The sequence below is a fragment of the Perna viridis genome, chromosome 5 (genome assembly GCF_037379345.1).
Source record: "Perna viridis isolate PV_CMFRI_1.1 ecotype Kerala chromosome 5, ASM3737934v1, whole genome shotgun sequence".
In the NCBI taxonomy this organism is placed as follows: Eukaryota; Metazoa; Mollusca; class Bivalvia; order Mytilida; family Mytilidae; genus Perna; species Perna viridis.
In genome coordinates this window covers 25,674,488-25,694,423 of record NC_142449.1, presented here as the reverse complement: position 1 = coordinate 25,694,423, position 19,936 = coordinate 25,674,488, and the positions used below count along the sequence as shown (strand labels likewise).

Here is a 19,936-nt window from a genome sequence, read left to right as displayed (position 1 = left end):
GTATATAATATACTAGTATATTCCATGCCAGATCACTCGTGGTAAGCAGAAATGTTCTAAAACTCTAGACTACTGTGTAGTCAAGGAGATATCCTTCTCATAGATTTGAAAATAACTACATGTCTTATTAAATTTGCTTTCAGGTGATAATGTGCCATTTTTATCAGCATTTTAAGGTTTTTCCTTAATTATCTGTTAGATATGGAGTTTTTAGAGGTATTAACTGAAGGAATTGATCGGGTGCTAATGGTACGAGGAAGTGGACATGAAGTTATCACTATATATTCCTGAAATATGATTATTGGTGCAAGGAATTATCAAATGTGTGCTTTGCGGCTGATTCTTTTCCATTATAGTTAGGAGAAAAGTCCAAAGTTCTGAGGAGTACAACTCTTATAGATAATTGTGCCTGATTTTACTTGTGTGATACAGCTTAAATGTACTATCAAAAATAACAATGTATGTTTTTGTCAAAGGACAAATTTGTAAATGAATATTGCATCTATTTTTGTTGCTGGCTGATATTTATATACAGGCTTAAATTGGTCACAAGAAATTATTTAAATTAGAACTTTCATGAAATTCACATGAAGTAAACAGGGTTACATGTTAATTTCACTTCATGAAAACGTCTTGTGAAATTTTTGGTGAAAGCTGAATTCACATTTAAGTTTCACATGAACTAAAATCATAAGAAATGCACATGGGCTATGTGTAAAAAAAAATTTCCTGTGTTGTGTGTACAAATAGACCATCAGTTTTTGTTGCTGCTGTTTATGGTATGGACAAGTGTTAGTAAATGTTGCCATAGAAGTGTGTTCAATGTCTCAAATAAAATAGTGTGATATTTATGTGATAATAGTTAGAATATTTATACAGATGAGCTGTACATGGTAGCTTTTAATATATTCCTGAAGGGAGGGCATTATGACATAACTTATATCTGTTATCAGCAACATTATCTTTTTCTATCGTTTTACTGCCTGATATCTTCTATCTTTGGCTATTGCAATATAACTAGATAAAAGATTTCAGCAATTTCCATTTACAGACAATTTTTAACGAATATGATTTTACCAAAATACAGAATAACATCAGTTATGGACATCTTGACAAAATGTATCATCATCATCACATCTCACCCAATACGGCTTGCTATGATAGTGATGATATGTTGATATGAATTGTCTCTACTTTAAGGTTTCTGTCATTCATTAGAAGTTAATGGAGGTAGACCTAGGGTAAGGGACATAACTCTTGAAATCAGTGATACGTTTGTATCATATTCAATTTTACCAAAACCTATCAAGCTTTCATTTTAAACAAAATGAAATCTATCCAAGTTACTTCAGAAATTATTGCATACATTTATGAATATGATTTTGTAATTTTTGGCTAATTAAGTTTCAATTATACATTATTGAAAGGGAAGATCAATTCAGATTTTTTAAACATTTCACAATGCTTTATTTTACTATTTTAATATTTAAAATATTGAGTCAATCATTTCCAATTAAAAGAAAACTTTGCCACTATATCAGAATTTGAAATATTGCAGTATTACCTAAAGGAAATTTTGTTCTAGAAATAAAGACTTTATTTTCTGTGTTTTTAATATTCATTTGTTTTTCAATAGCTGTAATGAATTGATTTTTGTATCAAGATGTTGATCCTGAGGAAATTTTATGCTTTTTCAGCAGAAGTCCATCTTTCATGCACAGATATCTAGTAGAATAGTTGTACATACTAGCAATGGTATTGCTGTTTTTTCATGAAAGCCAGAATGTGTTAGATACCAATAATTTTTTAGCTCACCTGGCTGGTAATTTTTCAAAACTCTTCTCCTCTGAAACTACTTGACCAATTGGAACCAAACTTGGTATGAATGTTCCTTGGGGTATCCTGCATAGAACTGACCAGGGGATTTTTGATCCGTTGAAAAAAATGGCTGCCGTTACTAAAAATAGAACACAATAGTTTTTCGCATATATCTCTAAAACGGTCAGGTTTAGCCAAATTTTGGTGGGATGAAAATGTTTAGCATGATGAGATCTATCTGCGGTCAAATTTTCATTTTAATCCATTAAGCCATGTTGGAGTTGTTGACCTTTTTCAACGTTTTTTTGCTATTTTTTGTGTTATTTCTTTCAAAAATCTTCTCCTCTGACACTATTTTACCAATAGAAACAAGACTCGGTATAAGTGTTCCTTGGGGCATAGAATTGAAGTGGGTTTTTTTTATCCAAAAAAAACCCAAAAAATTCCAGACCCTATCCCCTTGGAAAAAATGTCTGTGCATCAAAGAAAGCTGAATTTTTGACCATATTTGTATTTTATGTTAGGATTCTTGTATTCATTTTCATTTCATTCATATATATATAAATCATGCCATAGGCACCTTGTGTCACATGTTGAAACAAAGAATTTTTATGCTGACAATGTTTTATTTATTTTACATTATTCAATGTAATGATTTTTCTTCAAAGTTCATCACCATTGGACAAATATGGGCTTTATTTCACCACAATTTTCCCTCTGACTATAAAGCATGGCTGGAAAATACATTTTCTGTTTTAAAATATTAAAATCCTAACTTGATATGGCTGTGTAATCTGTATCAATTCTGCTAAGAATGCCAAATTATACTAAGTCGAGGTAAAATATTAAGTGTCAGTATCTGTAAGAATCTAGCTGTGGGTGAAACATGGTATGAAAAAACACCATTTTGATAGTTTCATTTGACTATTTTCACCATCAGAATCAAGGAAAATGACAAAATTTCCATATTATGCTGGACCATTGAGTTACAATTTCATTGAAATGCACTGAAAATGAACATTTCAGGGACAGATAACTCTGGCAAAAACTTCATTTTTCTAAGATTCTACTGAAAAATTTCTGAGCAAAGCCAGTGATGCAGAGATCAAATAATGGTCTTTTCAAATAGAGAAAGTATCCCAGAGTGGTATTACATTTTCAGATTGCTGGGGTTTTGACATGCATGTTTCTGATTTTTCCCATTTTGCCTTATTCTTACAAACACTTACACTGAAGGCCAACTCTATTTTAATTAATGTGCTGGTCAATAGGACTCTTAGACACCTATACACTTTAGGTGATTTTAATTGTATAAGTGAGTGGACCTTATCAAATGATATGCAGGTGTTTGTGGTGAAATAGAGCCTATATTTGTCGAAAGGTAATGTTGAATTTGCACTAAAGGATAGTTATTAGCTTCAAAAAGGATATGGATGTATTAAAAATATTCACCACACAACAGGGCCAGAAACTGGTTTAAGCAAATACGACTTTTTGGCAATCCTGGCTACAGTGACACAAAACATGATGAATTACTAAAGCCTGATAACATTATGAACTATTTGAGTTGTCATAAAATTGCAGGATGTTGATTAGAGTTCAGAATATTCTCAGAAAAGTACTTTCAAGGTTTTGTGATGTCCTGTTGTCCTGGCAATAATAATTGCTTTTCCATGTATCGTCATTCCCAAATTTTCAAATTTAAAGTAGTAGAATAGCCTTAAATCTTAGAGTTATAAATCAAAATAATAATAAACACTGCTAACGCCAATAATTAGTAATTAGTAATGTTCTATTAGAATATGATGAATTATATGAATATTTTTAGGGTTTTTTTGTGAATGTTTTACAATAAAATGCCAGTTTTAGGGTAAAATAGTACATTATTTTTATAATTTATTGACCATGTCTTTTTTTCACTACTTATGGAGATAGAAATGTCTTATCTGTATTTTAAACTGGTATAATTTTTTAGATTTTATATTGTTCTATATTTTGGCACCAGTACTCATAGTCAGGGCCAGAAAAGAAAATTATGGTTAGTGTTGTGATTTTGTCTACATCTTGCATGTGTTAATGATGTGTAAATTTATTCTTCTATCAAGGCACCTATAAAAAGGTCTTGACACCTCTTTTCCACGTATTTGTGTATTAAACTTCAGTAATTAAAAAAACTGAACGAAATGAAACATAATATTGTTACTGCTGTACAATGGATATTTTTACTGGTGCTAAATTTGGCAATATATTGATATAATTTGAGGTTGATATAACAATTTCTAGAAGCCTTCCATTAATTTTCACATTTCTGAGATTTTAAGATAGGAAAGTAACTTCATTTTTAACTGTTAAATTTGCTGACTTTGTTTTCACATTTCCTATAACTGCATGAAAATAGCAAAAATTAAAACTAAGATTTCCCACTGTATTGTATGAGATAAATAAAGAGATAATTGTGTTAAGTTCTCTTGATTTATTTAAGGAGGTTGACCTAGGGTAAGGGACACAACACAACAAAATCATTGGAACGTTTGTAGTTACCATTTTACATCAATCATATGTAAGAGAGTAATTAAGGGAACCAACGTTATAGCGTCTAATTAAATTTGGATTCATTATATTCTGCTTCAAATGAAAGCTTGAGAGGCTTTGGTGAAATTGAATATAATACAAACATTTTACTGATTTCATGAGTTATGTCCTTTACCCTAGGTCTACCTTCTTAATAACATTTATTTTACTACCAAATAGACTATAGGACCAAAGTTTACTGAGAAAGGATCAAATTTTGACATTTCATATTAAGGGACATTATGACATAGATGTTGATATTGCTTGCTTCCAAGTTGTTATCCTTGAATTTAGAACATGCATATAGTTATTGAATAAATGATCTTCATATGTATGTTCATAAAAATGTGCTTGCTTGCTCATTGCTTAAACTATGCTCCAATGTTATACAAAATTTTTAACTGATGCTTAATTGAAATCATCAAAATATGTTAACTGACTTCAAATCAATCAATGGTTTATGAACCAGAAGTCAATTTCTTGAACAACTGTAAGTATAAAATCTATGGTAAGTTTTGTCATTACAATAATTCTCCATTGTTCTCTCAAAGTTAACAATATTGTTTTTACTTGCAAGTATTATTAAATTGACTACAGAAGTTTATAATTACCTCTTTCCTGTATACTTAAAAACCTCTTAGCTTTAAGGTGTTTTTTTTTTAATTGAAGTTTATTTTTAATAAATTTCATCAGTCAAAGGTTTTTTTTTTGTTTTGTCATTTGTGCAATTATTTTGCAAACTGTTGATATATGATTGAATTAATTTTCACTGAAGGGTTTGATAACATTGAAAACATACACAATTACTTTTTAGATTGTCAACACTTGCCTGTCTAAACCACCTTTCTGTGAATTTAAGTGTAGAAATTATTTTAATCTGCAAATTAATTATCCATATCAATATTTCTCCGCTTTAATTGCCTTAAATATAAATTCATATCTTGGACACAAACCTAACATACATATGAATAATATTATCCGAAAGGGTACATACAGAATTTGGCTCATTTGTAGTTTATGCTCTACTTTAGCTTTAGAAACCTTTCTAAAATATAGGAAAATATATACTAAAAAAATATTATTTTATGTGATTGTGTCTAAAACCTATTTTATGTAGCTTTCAAACATGAATGTGATTCAGAAGACTATTATACACAAAGTAGGCCTAGTCTGTTACTATGTTAGTTTTGGTTTTTATGCTCTAGTCTATATTTTTGTATTTTAAAGTGTTGTGCAGTTTTTGTAGCTATTTATTTTATATGGTGTACAATTTATTGAATCAGTTCAATAAACATATTATAATAATTGTGTTGTGTAAATATTGCTTTGGTGGTCATATGGAAAACATGTGATAGATGAATATTGTGATGAGTGGTATCTATAGCTTTAAAACTGGTAATTGCTCCATTTACACAACTTTTAAAGCTTCTCATTATGAAACCTATGTAATTGAAAATGTAAGATCAGAATCAATTTAGCAAGTACTTTCGATTCTTTTGGTGTCCTTGTTTTTTCTTGATTCACTTTACAGTTTTCGCTGACCATCATTGTATATACTGATATCCTCTATGTTGTTTCACTTTTCTTACAAATTGTTGAATCTACCAAATGACAAACTATGATAACAGTATAAATTAAAATTAAAAAAAAAAAACCATTAACAATTAGGCATTGATGTTTTAAGAAATTCAAGTACATGTACTAAGATAAGCAGGTTATTTGAGGAATAGAGTTGATTTAAAATCACAACTGACATGGAGGACAGTCTTAGATTACGCGTATTGAATGGACTCATTCAGAAATTCAACTTTTGTCTTTGTAAACAAAGTTGCACGGTCACAGTATACGTGTAAAATAGATCTTGACCAATCAGGAACGTCAAGATTAGCTATCCCAGAATACCATACAGTTTTTCAATCTGTTCATTGAAGGAATGCTTACCCTACCAGTGCACCTAGTCTATACTCCAAGTTTACAGGAGCCTGAAATGCTCATTTACTCTTTTAATGCAGTATGTGTATTCTTTGTTATTTAAGGTGATTTGTATGATTTCCTGGTCTAGTCTTTGCCCTCAGGTAAAGAATACCCTGCTTCTCATTCTATTTAATAGAAGTTAACCTGGACTAAACTTTACTTGCCAAATAAAATGAGAAATGAGAGTTCAAGAGCCTTGCAGTTTACATACTGGAAACCTACAGGTCTATATTCACTGTATACAGGTATTTACAGGTAATTTAAAAACATAAACTGGAGTGCTTGAAATTTAATAGCAGGAATCTGATTTTAAACAGAATTTGAAATTCAGTTTCTATGGTCTTTAATCTGTATTACCATACACATCTGACATCAAATTTAACCATTCAAGTCTTCTACTTCTGGTAGATATACATAGAAATCTTGACTAGAATCAAAATTGTCTTCTAATATACAGTAAAACCTGTCTAAACCAAACCCTGAATAATCTGAAAACCTGTAATTCACTATTCAGAGTCTACTTTTATAGCTTGCAGTTTTAAACTTGATCTGGACATAAAATTGTCTTTCAAACGTATTTCAGTATCCCAAGTCTTCTGGGGCTTCCAATTTCCATCATGTTTTATATTCATCAGTATTATCAAGCTGGCAACAGTCTAAGGTAACATATTCCAATATCACAGATGACCCACTGAATATTAATTCTTCACTCATCAAAGTTTCTAATGACTTTTCTATTGGTAGAAGCTGACCAGAGTCATGACTAAACAGGCGAAGTTTCTAGAGAAAATAATCAGTAAACTATAGTTGAAGACATTTGTTTCTTTTTTAATCTTTTGTTATGGTACATGTATGTGAAAGCTAAGTTCTTTTTAGTTACAAATTCAATTGCTTGTGGTAGATCTTTCAATACTTTTTAAAAATTGTCCAATTCAAAAAAAAAAAAACAAACAGACAAAAAAAAACATTTAAAGGTATTTGTAAAAATAATAATTTTTTGGTCCTTAGTTGAAACACTACAAATCTTCTGAACACCACTATAGTTTTTTTGTGTTTTGAAGTACCATTTCATTTTAACCAGTAGGAAATATTATATATTGCTACCTGCAATAATATGAGATATTTGTCTTCAAATCATAGAAGAAAATCCTCTTACTTTTTCACTTCCTGTATTATTTTCATTTTTTATTCGTGTAGCATCCGCAATGTAATCTATACAGCGTCCAATGCTCCAAGTCTGCAATATACATAACACATATTTTAAAATATTTGTATTTGATGAATAATGAAAATTTAAAAATAACAAAAACTAACACTTATATGGTAGTAATGTAAGAAGCAAACTAGCAACTTTACATCTCTTTTCTTTCTTCAGTCGTTTTACTAAAAAAAGAACTTTTTTCATAGAAATACTGTTACTAAATTCCTTAAAAATTGTTGATTGTTCACTATTCAAATCTTAAAAAACAAATATATACAAAGAAATCAAACATGGAATATATACAAACATACATAAATGAGACATCTCTTTTATTTACTTTAGTTCAATAGGATATACTAAGTGAGTAAGATTTAAAATAACCAAATTTAATTTTTCAGTTAAAAATTTTCAGATTCATTTAATTGTGTTGGTATCTTTCTATTTAGAAGAAGGAAGGGAGTGTAAAAATATTTTTGTGTGTATTACAATTGTATACTGCCAAAAAATTGCAAAATGGGTATATGAAAATGCAGAAATACTGTGAGCAAGCTCACTAAGGGAATACTCAACCCCCTTTAAATGGACTTAAAATGCATGTAGGATTATCTCCTTTCGGAGTCATCCAACAATAATTATATTCCTTCATATCTTTAATTTTTTTTCAAAATCCTTTGAGCAGTTTAGGAGTTGTTGTACTTACAAGTTATTGCCATGTAAAACCCTTAATTTAGATTATCTTCCTTAGAAGTACTTTGACAGTAATTATATTGCCTTCATGCACATCTACGTATAACACCTAACCTTCTTATAAAATTTCTTCAAAACCCCTTGAGCGGTTTAGGAAAAGTTGTGCTTACGAGGTTTCAACATGTAAAACCATAAATTTGGATTATCTCCCTTAGGAGTCCTCTGACAGTAATTATATTCTTTCATGCACACCTACATATGATACCCAACCTTCCTATAAAATTTCTTAAAAATCCCTTCAGCGGTTTAGGAGTTGTGCTTACAATAAATGTGGACAGATGGACAGACAGATATGATGGAAAAGTAAATACGACTGTTTATCCTGATATTTAATTAATGCAAAAAAATATATATAAATGAATTAAAACCACAAAAATAAAACTTGCAATATTGTAATAAAGCATATTAAAGTTGTGTCCAACTTTTCATAAATTCACCCCAAAAAATTTTTCAAAGTATTTTTTTACTAAAATGACAAAACCACATTATTTATAATTAATTATTTCTGAATTTACAGTATTTTAGCATTTTAGCATTTTAGTAAAACTCGTTCCCATTACCTTAGAAAAATACATAGGTTTGGCATTGAGAGATAACTCTCTAGGAAGGTAGATTAACATGTAGATTTTCTCTGTTTCAGGTGTACCCTTCTCTCCAATGGCTTTCATTTTCATCTTCATTAAAGCAACTTTAGCTGCAGTTTTACTGGCTTTCTTTGGTTTTCTCTCTGGTTTAGGCTGTCTAGAATCTAAAAAAATTTATTAAAAGTAAACTTACTTATAACACATGTACATTACATTGTAAAAGTTATATACAGCATGCATGAACTACCACGTAAGTTGAATACCTCCTACTTATTAACCAACTTACTACAATATATAGAGAAATGCCCATCCTTTATGAACCGAAAATTTCGACAACTGGTCATTAAGAACCAGAAATTCCTACAGCCGGTCATTATGAAATCACAGCCATGCATTACAAACTTCAAAACAGGGCATTAATACGGGGCCATTATGAACTAAATAAAAAATGCGTACATACAAAATAAGTGACAACTTTAATTGAAGGTGACCTAAAAATTCAATTAATTAGATTAGGATATTTACAGTTGCTGAAAGATGGTACTGGGACTAAGTATACTGAATTATTAGGTATGTTTAATCTTGAGTTTTAAATTTAAGATTTGGGAGGGGGATTATTGGAAAAAGACAACAAAAATGAAATCTCGAAGTGGGAGCACATACTTTTCTATACAGAAATCCTAAAGAAAAAAGGCGACTTTTGTGTTTTAGTAATTTTCAAAGACGAAATATGCAGTCATATCTCATTATTTTGCACGAATCCAGGTGTTGAAATTAATCTTCCAAGTACATTTCTTTTCCCTTTTTACTCACGTACCTTGTGCACTCTGTCAAAAGAGTTCCCACAACATTTGTAAATAGCTTGATTCCAGATCAAAATGCACTTAAAAACACAGTTTTTACGTAAAAAATGGCAAAATTATTTGTTTGTTTTTCTTAATTTCCCGGGTCACATACTAGGTCTGTATCAATAAACCCAAGAACGGTGATGGAAACAACCCAAATATTCCATAAATTATGGATGTCTGAAAAGTCATGGTTTTTGATATGTTGAGTATTGGGCAACTGGTCATGGATTAATTAGCTCATGATCTTATTCTTGTACTTGTCTATAATTTTTTTTTTTTTTGGGAGGGGGATAACCTGGAAGCCAAGGTAATATTTTCATTCCACAAGGTTCTCTCTAGGGTCGCTTCTGATATTGACCAGGGAACCAGATTTGGGGGGGGGGTTATTGAGAAAGACAACAAAACCTTCATGATTTATTTTCATAAGTATTTGATTCATTGAGATATGAACTTATTTTTAATTAATGTGAAATCATATGTATTGATAACAGATTCTGGCTAGGTCCTGAAATGAAGTTGGTTATAAAAGTATCAATGCATGGCCTTTTCAATATTGGCCCTGTAACATGCCCTTGGTATTTATAATGGCCTAGGATGGCTGTAATGCTTCTCAGCATTGCCTCAGTCCATTACAGTCATCCTTGGCCATTATTAATTCCTCGGGCATGTTACAGGGCCAATAAGAAAAAGGCCATACATTAATACTATATTACTTGTCTAATCTAAAGTAAAAATTATATAAGGAAAAAATATACAGTAAAACTTGTCTAAACCAAATCATGAATAAACTGAAAACCTGTCTAAACCAAACCCTGAATAAACTGAAAACCTGTCTAAACCGAACCCTGAAAACAGAAAACCTGTCTAAACCAAACCCCGAATAAATGGAAAACCTATCTAAACCAAACCCTGAATAAACGGAAAACCTGTCTTAACCTGTTACTTTTTACAGTCCTTGCATATCAATTCACCTCATAAACCAAACCACATTTAAAGTCCAGGTGTTCAGTATGGACAGGTTTCACTGTATTTTCATGATTTCAAAAAAGAAAATCAGTGGAACTTTGCACTAAGTATAACAAAATGGTTAATGCATTGAAACAAAACAATTTAATATAGATAAATTTTGTAGTATAACTGTAACAAAAGTGACATTTATCAATCATTGATATATAAAGATTCCTATGTCCTTTATAATGAAAAAAAAAACTGGCTGAAATAATTTAAAAAGCACAGAATCCAAGAGCATCTTTCAGAGTTTCTTCTGAAACTTTATCATCAAAACTGAGTAAAAGAAGATATGATAATATCAAAATACCAAGTATTTTCTGTACATGGAGAGCTGTTTTGTTTTTTTCTTCTTTAACTTCTAGCTTTTCACAGTTGTGTTCTTGTGGATGTCTATGGCTACAAAAAAGAGTATCAAATAAAATTACAAACCAAAAAAAACAACAAATAAATCATTAGCATGTGTGAATATGCATTTCACCGATTCAACCAAACAACCAAAATAAACATAGAAAAGAAAGTTGATCTTATGATTATATACACTCAAATTCAAAATTTCCATTTTGAAAAAGGGCCATTATTATTGGAATATATATGCAAAATGTTAGGTATTCCAAATTAATCATTATTGTTCAGTTCACATAACATTGCTTGAGTTTGAAGTTATTTGGAACTTTTCTTAAGTAATCAACTAGAAAACAGAGGTGTGGAAGATATATGAATAGACTGGCAGAATGTCACTCTTATAGGTTAACTTTGACTGGTATTGGGCTATGATCACCTGTTAACCAAAAAGAAAGAAATTGAGAAAATACCAGTAAATCAAATCTGTATATCAGATGGTTTAAAACATGGATGATGACTAATACGATAATTAACTGGAAAGAATAAATAACCAAAATATGATCATGAGCACCAAAGAACACCAAGATTTAAGATGTATGAGGAGTTCCTTGAAGGACTTAAATTTTCAAGCCATCATGGCATAAAGTTTAATATTTAGGACATTCTTGATAAAAAAATGGATTATCCTATTCATTATACACTGTATAGATTTACTCTGTAGTATGTTGGCATTTCAACATGAATTTTTAATTTTGTTATTGGCAGACTGATGTTCGTGTAGAGGTGTTTTGGTAGGAGAAAATCAAAGAGTGAAATTACAGAATTCATTTTTAGGGGGAAATATTGAAATTATTTACATTGGGAACATTCAATAAATCACTGTTATCTATATAACAAAGACTGTTATGGAAGGCATTTAGGAGTAGTTTTTACCTTAAACAAAAATTAAGCTGACATTTTTCACAGACAACTGGCATTAGCTCCCTCTTTTCACAGCTTTCAAATTTACAGTCATAACTCTTCACCCCATCATATGTCTTTGTAGTTGTAACACAGAATTCCTGAAAACAGAATAAAATCACTATACCTCAAATAAGTTTTTTTTCCAATTCCCATGTGTAAAAGAAAGCTCATACCAAAGTGGATAGAAAGAGTAATCAAGGGAATCAAGATTCCAGCGGAAATCAAAAGAATGTAATCCAGGGACAAAGACCAGACAAAGAAATCAGGCAAACACAACACAGAACATAAAGTAACTAAAATAATACATACAAAGTAACAAAAGTAAATGAGCAACTCAGACTCTACTAAAAACTGGGAGCATGGACAAGGTGCACCTAGAAGTGTAGTTTCACATAAGGCACATGCCCACCGTGGACTTAATCCACCAAATGCTTCAAGGCCTAGTTTCATAAACATTTCCCTCAACTCAAACAATGGCCAAATAGATTGCTTAAAATTGAAGAAGAGGAAAACTTAAGGATTTGATAAAAAATCTCAGTTTGAGGGTTTATTTTGATGAAACCAAAGCCTCTTTTAAATACAAGTTTGCTTTACATTAAAATAATTTTCAAAATTGCCAACTATCACTTTCGACTACATGTATTCCTTGGAAACCAGATATTGAGGACATTTTACTTCACTAAATATATTTGATGTACAATGTACATGCATTACTGGTATCTTAAGTGCTATTTTTTGTCATTTCTAGTTGAATCTGCTGTTTAACAGAAACATCTTTAAAAACTTTTCTTCATTCTTAACCAATAAAATAGACAAAGATAATTGACGTGGTGTGTCATACACTCCTCCCACAATGATCATTCAGATAAATTATGTGTAACTATAAAACTATACAAAGCATTTTTCTACTTACAAAAGTGCAGGAATGTTTATCTGGAAATTTATGTTCTAAACTGTGAGAAAAAAAAAAGAAGAAAATATGGTAAAAAAAAACAAAAGACATTATGAGTGTTTTACATCAACTGATACATGTAAGACTTCAAGTCATTGAAGTTCAAGTTCCTCCAAAATGCCATTGATTATATTTTTCAGCAGTACATCTGATTATTACATGTATCAATATCATTTTGACTTGTTACATGTAATCTTCTTGCATTAAAATGAATCTCAAATTTGTTTCATTGTAAAACTAAATTATAAGCTCAAATACACATTACATTTCCTGTAAACCTCAACATTCACACTTAGGGCCAGATGTGATCGAGTGCTTAGCCTTATGTCTTATTAAATGAGTGACGGAAAATTAACATCAAAAGAGGAATATTGAAATTCAATTAATTATTTAGTGATTGAGGCTATGGGACATACAGTTCAATAACAAAAGGTCAAAATATTTACCAAAATATGTTTGTTTTATCTAAATACATCTACAGAATTATTTTACAAATAAACAAACTTTAACAAATCAGTGGTGAGAGATGTTTAATTGAGCCCAATCAAAATTTCAATGTTTCATATTTTAACATTCTTTGTAAAAATTCTGATTTTAATGGGACATTTCATCAGGAATGTATTAGCTCATATCTTCCTCTTATCAAATACATTGATGCCTACTTTTATCCAAGTGATTCCCCTATTGCATTCATTTTATTGTTTCCTAGTTTAAAATTAAATCATTCACTGATATATTCAACATGTCATAGTTTTCCTGTCCTCGTTTGTCTTCCCCGGACTTGACTTATTATGAGCAACTCAGCGGGTGTTGCTAGAAAAGCAGAGGACGCTTACTCTACCGGTGCATCTGGTCCATGCTCCCTGTTTTTAGTGGAGTCCGAGTTGCTCATTTGCTTTTGTTACTTTGTATGTATGATTTTAGTTACTTTATGTTCTATGTTGTGTATGTCTGTTTTCCACGTCTGGTCTTTGTCCCTGGATTACATTCTTTTGATTACCGCTATAACCTTGGTTCCCTTGATTACACTTCCATTTCTATCTTTTGATGAACAAAAATATTTTAATGCAATCATAATGAATAACCACCAACATGAACAATTTCACTACTTCATTAATATATGTGTACAATGTATACATTAATATCAATGTTGTCCAATTGAATATCAAACTCTTATCTTTGATAAAACAAACATACAGTGTACTAACCAGTATGTCTTAGAGCATCCATCACATTGGAAAGGTAAAAAATCTACAATGAAATAAAGAAATTTTATAGTTCAGGAATACAATACAGCTCACAGCAGTCTGATAAATACCTGTTTTATCCTGACAATAGTATTAATTTTTTTAAAAAATCAGACTAAAATTTAATTTTAAAAGAGAGTTTCAGTTGAGTTATATTGACCCCCCAAAAAATAAAATTAAATATTACTATTTTTTTTTCAGTAGGATTACATGTGTGTTAGTAAAACTAAAATGAGGGAAAAAGTCACAGGAAATATTATAAAGTAACATGTACAGTTTACTTTATGAAAAATATCAACTGTAAAAGATAAAAATTTGTATTTTATCATTCACTTTATATCATTTAATACTGAAATTGAAAAATTTTATATTTTGTTTGCATACATGTCTGAAAAGTTGAAAGTTAGTATATGGGAAAAAAATTAATAAAAGATATGAAATATGATAACAAAATAGTTTTTTTATTGGCAAGGGAACTATTTTGTTCCTTAATTTCCATATTATGTGCATTGAAACAGGGGGAGGCCACATCTATTTATCTTCTAGAAGATGACAATATCCAGGACCCCATTTGCATAGGAAATTTGATTAGTTAACAACTAATAAATGGTCATTATACACAGCAATAAAAATAACTGAGAACATACAGCTTAAATTGATCTGTGCATTAAACCATACATACTGGGATGTAGAATGTTTTTGAAGATTGTTTATGATTTCAAGCACTGTAACACATCAATATTTTTTCTGTGACTTTTTTCTTAGCAAATTTTGTGACTTTTTTTCAGTTAACATTAAAATCAAATGTCCATGGAAACATCACAGTACATAGAAATTTAATATGTGTAATCAGTAGATTGACTTCAAATACTATGTTATATTGCTAACAATGTCACTCAGGACTATTTTATATTTTTTGGGGGAAAAAGATAGATGCATATTATAGCTTATAAATGTAAAAAAACTTTTAAAAATATAAATAATAAATGATAAATTGTTTATCGTAATGTCACATATCAGATTTTTAACAAATAAACAATACCATATTTACTTTCTGTAACACATATCATTTCAAAGTAAAAGTTTGATTTTAATTGAAATCAAATTGTAATTACATGTAGCAACTTAAATTTTTGTAGAGCTGTTTTATCATAAATGGTTCATGCAATGATAAATGTTCCTTTATTAAATGTAGAAACATTTTGGTAGATTTTGATTATCTCCCTTAGGAGTCCTTTGACAGGTATCTTTATGTGCTGTTCTATATGAATATTTCCACTGTGATGAATCAATTTCAACTTAATTTTTTATTGTTGTACTTGTATTTGAAAACAAATACCCCTGTGTCTGTAATTCAATAAATCTGAATTCAATCACATCTCAAATAAATTTTGATATTAAATCATAAAGCAGAAAAATGTGTGTTTGTACAACTGAAAAAACTAAATATAGTTTCCTAATTATGATTTTCAAAATAATTAAACTGTAAACAAATTTTCCCAAATGATAAATAATAAATATATAAATTGTCACATTTATGTAATAATACAACTCAGTATTATATCAAAACGCTAAAACTTTTCCGGTACGTCTAAATACCGCTTAGCCCCGGCTAAGTGCACTTAGCCCCAAATATTGATTAATATCTATATTTTTGAAGGTTGGGATGAAAAGATATGTCAGATATGGTTATATATTTGAACTTTCTTTAGAGATATTGTTATTATATTTTAGGAAAAAATGGTTTTTATACGGCACAGTGGTAGAACCACAAAAACACATTTTATTGTTTCACCTGACAACAGTTTAAAGTGGACTTTTCTGAGAGACGGCGTTTATTGCTTCCAAACTAAAACCAACGGTAAAAAAACACCTTACAATCCTCAACCTGAAAACATTGTGACAATTCATCAGTATTATTCAACGCTAAAACGTGATAATTCATATAAACGACGAGTGAGTTGGTTCGAAACCTTACCACAGCATCAATTACTTAATATACATGTAGCCGTAATAGAATACATCGGCACATCACCACGACATGGTCAGCCACATGGCAATGCCAAAAACACGACCCAAGAATACATCAGAACCAAACCAGAGGTTTTTGATAAGATAAAACAGGCATTGAACAGAGATAGTCTTCTTCTGAGATATACAAAAATCTAGTTCTAACCGATTCAGACAACGCACCAAGGGACAGACACCAAATAAGAAACAAGAAGTACAACGAAAAAAAGAAATCGTCTTCCTCTGCCACTGGAAACGTTGCTGATGAAATTATTGAAGTTTTGGCGATGGTAAACAATGACAGCTTTGTTCAAGAAGTGGTATATACACACGGCAACAACAAACCCCCGTCCATTATTTGTTACACTAAACAGCAACTAGATGATTTGAAACAATTTTTGATGACCGATCAAGATTGCATTCTAGGTATAGATAGAACTTTTAACCTTGGCGCCGTTTATGTCACAAATCTAGTATACAAAAACAAGAAGGTGGTGTCAAAAGAAACTGGTGATCATCCGATTTTCATAGGCCCTATGTTCTTACACTGGGAAGGTTCGTTCCTTTCGTACCACACATTTTTATCTCATGTAAAAGCACGCATTCAGGAAAGTGTGAAATGCATTGATTTACGAATTGGAAGCGACGATGAGAGTGGTTTGACAAAAGCAATTGACAGTGTCTTTCCTAACATAGAACGACTTTTGTGCACTAAACACATTAAAGACAATGTTTCCGATCACCTTAGAAATAAAATTGGATGCAACGACCAATTGCGAACAAATATTCTAAATAACCTATTTGGGCCCAAAGGACTGACATCGGCGATAGATCCCTCAGATTTTCATATCAAGGCTCGAGATATTAGCAGAAACTACCCTGAATTTGATTCGTATTTTCAAACCTGTTTAAAAGACAGACTGTTTCATTATGTTAATATTCCAAACTGGCAACTGGACTACAATCGTTTATGGACAAACAACAACTGCGAATCCATAAATCACGTCTTCAAGAAGGCAGTAAACTGGCAACCAAAGTCAATTCCGAATTTGATACAAGACTTACATGATATTGTTACCGTGTATTTCATAGACTTAAAACGTTCACTTTTGCGAACAAATATTCTAAATAACCTATTTGGGCCCAAAGGACTGACATCGGCGATAGATCCCTCAGATTTTCATATCAAGGCTCGAGATATTAGCAGAAACTACCCTGAATTTGATTCGTATTTTCAAACCTGTTTAAAAGACAGACTGTTTCATTATGTTAATATTCCAAACTGGCAACTGGACTACAATCGTTTATGGACAAACAACAACTGCGAATCCATAAATCACGTCTTCAAGAAGGCAGTAAACTGGCAACCAAAGTCAATTCCGAATTTGATACAAGACTTACATGATATTGTTACTGTGTATTTCATAGACTTAAAACGTTCACTTTACGGTAGTGGGAATTATTAATTGTATGGCCGTTACAGAAAACACTTACATAGTTACCAGAGTTGGCAAACCAAAACACAAGAACAACAGAACAACCTGTTACATAGTCTTCTAAATGATGTTACCACCAAGAATACCAGCATTAAGTCTTCATATAAAAACTTTGAAGTTCCACAACCAAAAAGACTTGCTGCCAAACCATACCAAAGAATAAGACCTAGAAACTGCCGTACAAAGCCAAGATTTTAACATGACAATAGTTCTGCAAATGTCTTTATTTTGTTGATGTTTTACATGTTATTATACAATATAGAGCTGCAATAAATCATTCAAAATAATTTACATTTACTTTGTTATTTACACCAATTAATAATTAGTAATAAAATGTGTAGGTGTGATAATCCTTCACGGTCTACTGAACTTGGATATACAGGCACGTGTCATTATGATATCTTAAAACACGTTTAAATCAATAATTGCTGCAGCGATACTTACAAAAATCGAAATACAACATCTTCATAATTCAAATTTTGTCTATTGATACTAATATGCACACATAAGTGTTCCCATCCCGGGCTAAGTGCACTGTTAGGGGCTAAGCGGTGTTTAGACAGACCCAAACTTTTCAAATACAAAAGAGTTCTACATAATTATATGAGTATATGTTCAGGGGTTTCATTAATTTTTTGCAATTCAGGTACATTTTCTTTTGTAGAAGGTACTTTTCATCATTTTCTTTGGTAAAATGGTATGAAATTTTAAAATTCTGGAGGTACCTTTCAGTTGCTTAGAAGGGTAAAAGTATCTGTTATTTCTTCTTAATTAAAAGCCTGTATATGTTTAATTAAAACTCTGGTAAATACACTACTTCATCAAAGAATTCCCTAAGAACTAAATATTTTTGAAATTTTAATTATGCATACTTAAAAATTTCAAACCCTAAATAACATAAAAAAAATTATTTATAATTTATTCTACTTAAATACTAATTTTAAAATACTGAGTTGAGCACATGTGTGTGATAATTAACTGTACAGGTAAAACTACCAGCAGGCACATGTACCTGTTAGTTAATTAGCCATTTCCTGTTGTACATGTATACTGGATAAAGGTGATGCTGGGGGATGGGGGTCTAGTTAATTAAGGGCCAATAAGCAATAAATACCTGGCATATTGGATGCCATGTATGAGGTATGCCAGGTATTTATAAGACTATGCTGCGAGCTGAACTGTATTAAGTAAGAGTGCAATTTCCTATAATATACAGTATCAATTTTTATCTACAATCAAATCGAATTTTCTACATACCAGTATATGTATGTATAAAAACTGGTTGCTGTATATTTCCATACAATCCTATAAAATTCTCCTCTTTAATTAGGGAACTCAAATAAACCGGATATTTGTGGACAATTATAAATGGAGAATATATTCATCTTCAAACTGTTTTTTTTTTTTACAACTAAACAGATACTTGTTTTATATACATGTATAACACGTCTATTCAATATGGATTCATATTTTATTATGTTGGCATCATACATGTATATTGACATAAGGAACACTAAGTTTACAATTTCTGTGCAAGGGTAATAAAATTTTTTACATATTTGTATAAATAATCAAGGCAACAGTAGAAATACTTTGACTTAATAGAAAGTCACACAGTTCTGGTAAGCATGGAAGAAGTCACTGAGTCAGTAAGTTACTGACCTTTAAATTCTTCAATTTGATAATACAAAATTGATGAATATATTCAAACGTCAATTAAATGAAGAAAATTGGAATGAGGAAAGTTTAATTCAACCTGACACTGTAACCTACACATATTATCTGATATATTATATAATTTATGAATTCTCCTATATTACATTTACATGTAATTGACTTTTCAATATACTCATTTTGTCGATTTTGCAGTGACAGTTTTTGCGGATCACCTGTTCCCATAGATAAATAGGTCAGACATCTGGGCTGTTAGCCCCTAAGACCTTTCTCAAATTTATGGTTTGTTCTGAATGAAAATGTATTTTTTAAAATTATTTGACCATTTGAACCGTAAGTTAATCAGTATCATATGAAATTCGACTAACAGAAAAACTTTTTATTAGAATTTACAGTCAGCTAAACACATTTTATTTACCAATCTGCTTGCAAAAATCTGCAGAACAGTGTTTTCCTAGATTTGGAAATTCTGCCATCGGGAAAATAAAAGGAAGCTTA

The 19,936-nt window shown here is 30.7% G+C and overlaps 2 protein-coding genes and 1 pseudogene across 9 annotated transcripts in view; 2 read left to right on the top strand and 1 right to left on the bottom strand.

The window, feature by feature from the left end:
• LOC148616835 (solute carrier family 12 member 4-like) overlaps positions 1-5,694 on the top strand; it is a 54,765-nt gene extending 49,071 nt beyond the window's left edge. For all 8 annotated transcript variants that reach the window (XM_088583943.1, XM_088583942.1, XM_088583941.1 and 5 more), the window contains one exon: positions 200-5,694. In XM_088583943.1, the coding sequence (XP_088440069.1) occupies positions 200-291 (92 nt within the window). In that variant the 3' untranslated portion in view covers positions 292-5,694. The remainder of the gene's footprint in view (positions 1-199) is intronic.
• Positions 5,695-6,637: 943 nt separating this feature from the next.
• Positions 6,638-19,931, bottom strand: LOC148616833 (AN1-type zinc finger protein 1-like). The gene is made up of 8 exons (XM_088583937.1): positions 19,857-19,931; positions 14,220-14,262; positions 12,973-13,012; positions 12,030-12,157; positions 11,062-11,150; positions 8,872-9,059; positions 7,520-7,600; positions 6,638-7,143 (listed from the first exon to the last, which is right to left on the bottom strand). Exons 1-8 carry the CDS (start codon positions 19,912-19,914, stop codon positions 6,979-6,981), a joined length of 792 nt encoding a protein of 263 aa, XP_088440063.1. The 5' UTR covers positions 19,915-19,931; the 3' UTR covers positions 6,638-6,978.
• On the top strand, positions 15,999-18,133 carry LOC148616834 (uncharacterized; annotated as a pseudogene).
• Positions 19,932-19,936: the final 5 nt, after the last annotated feature.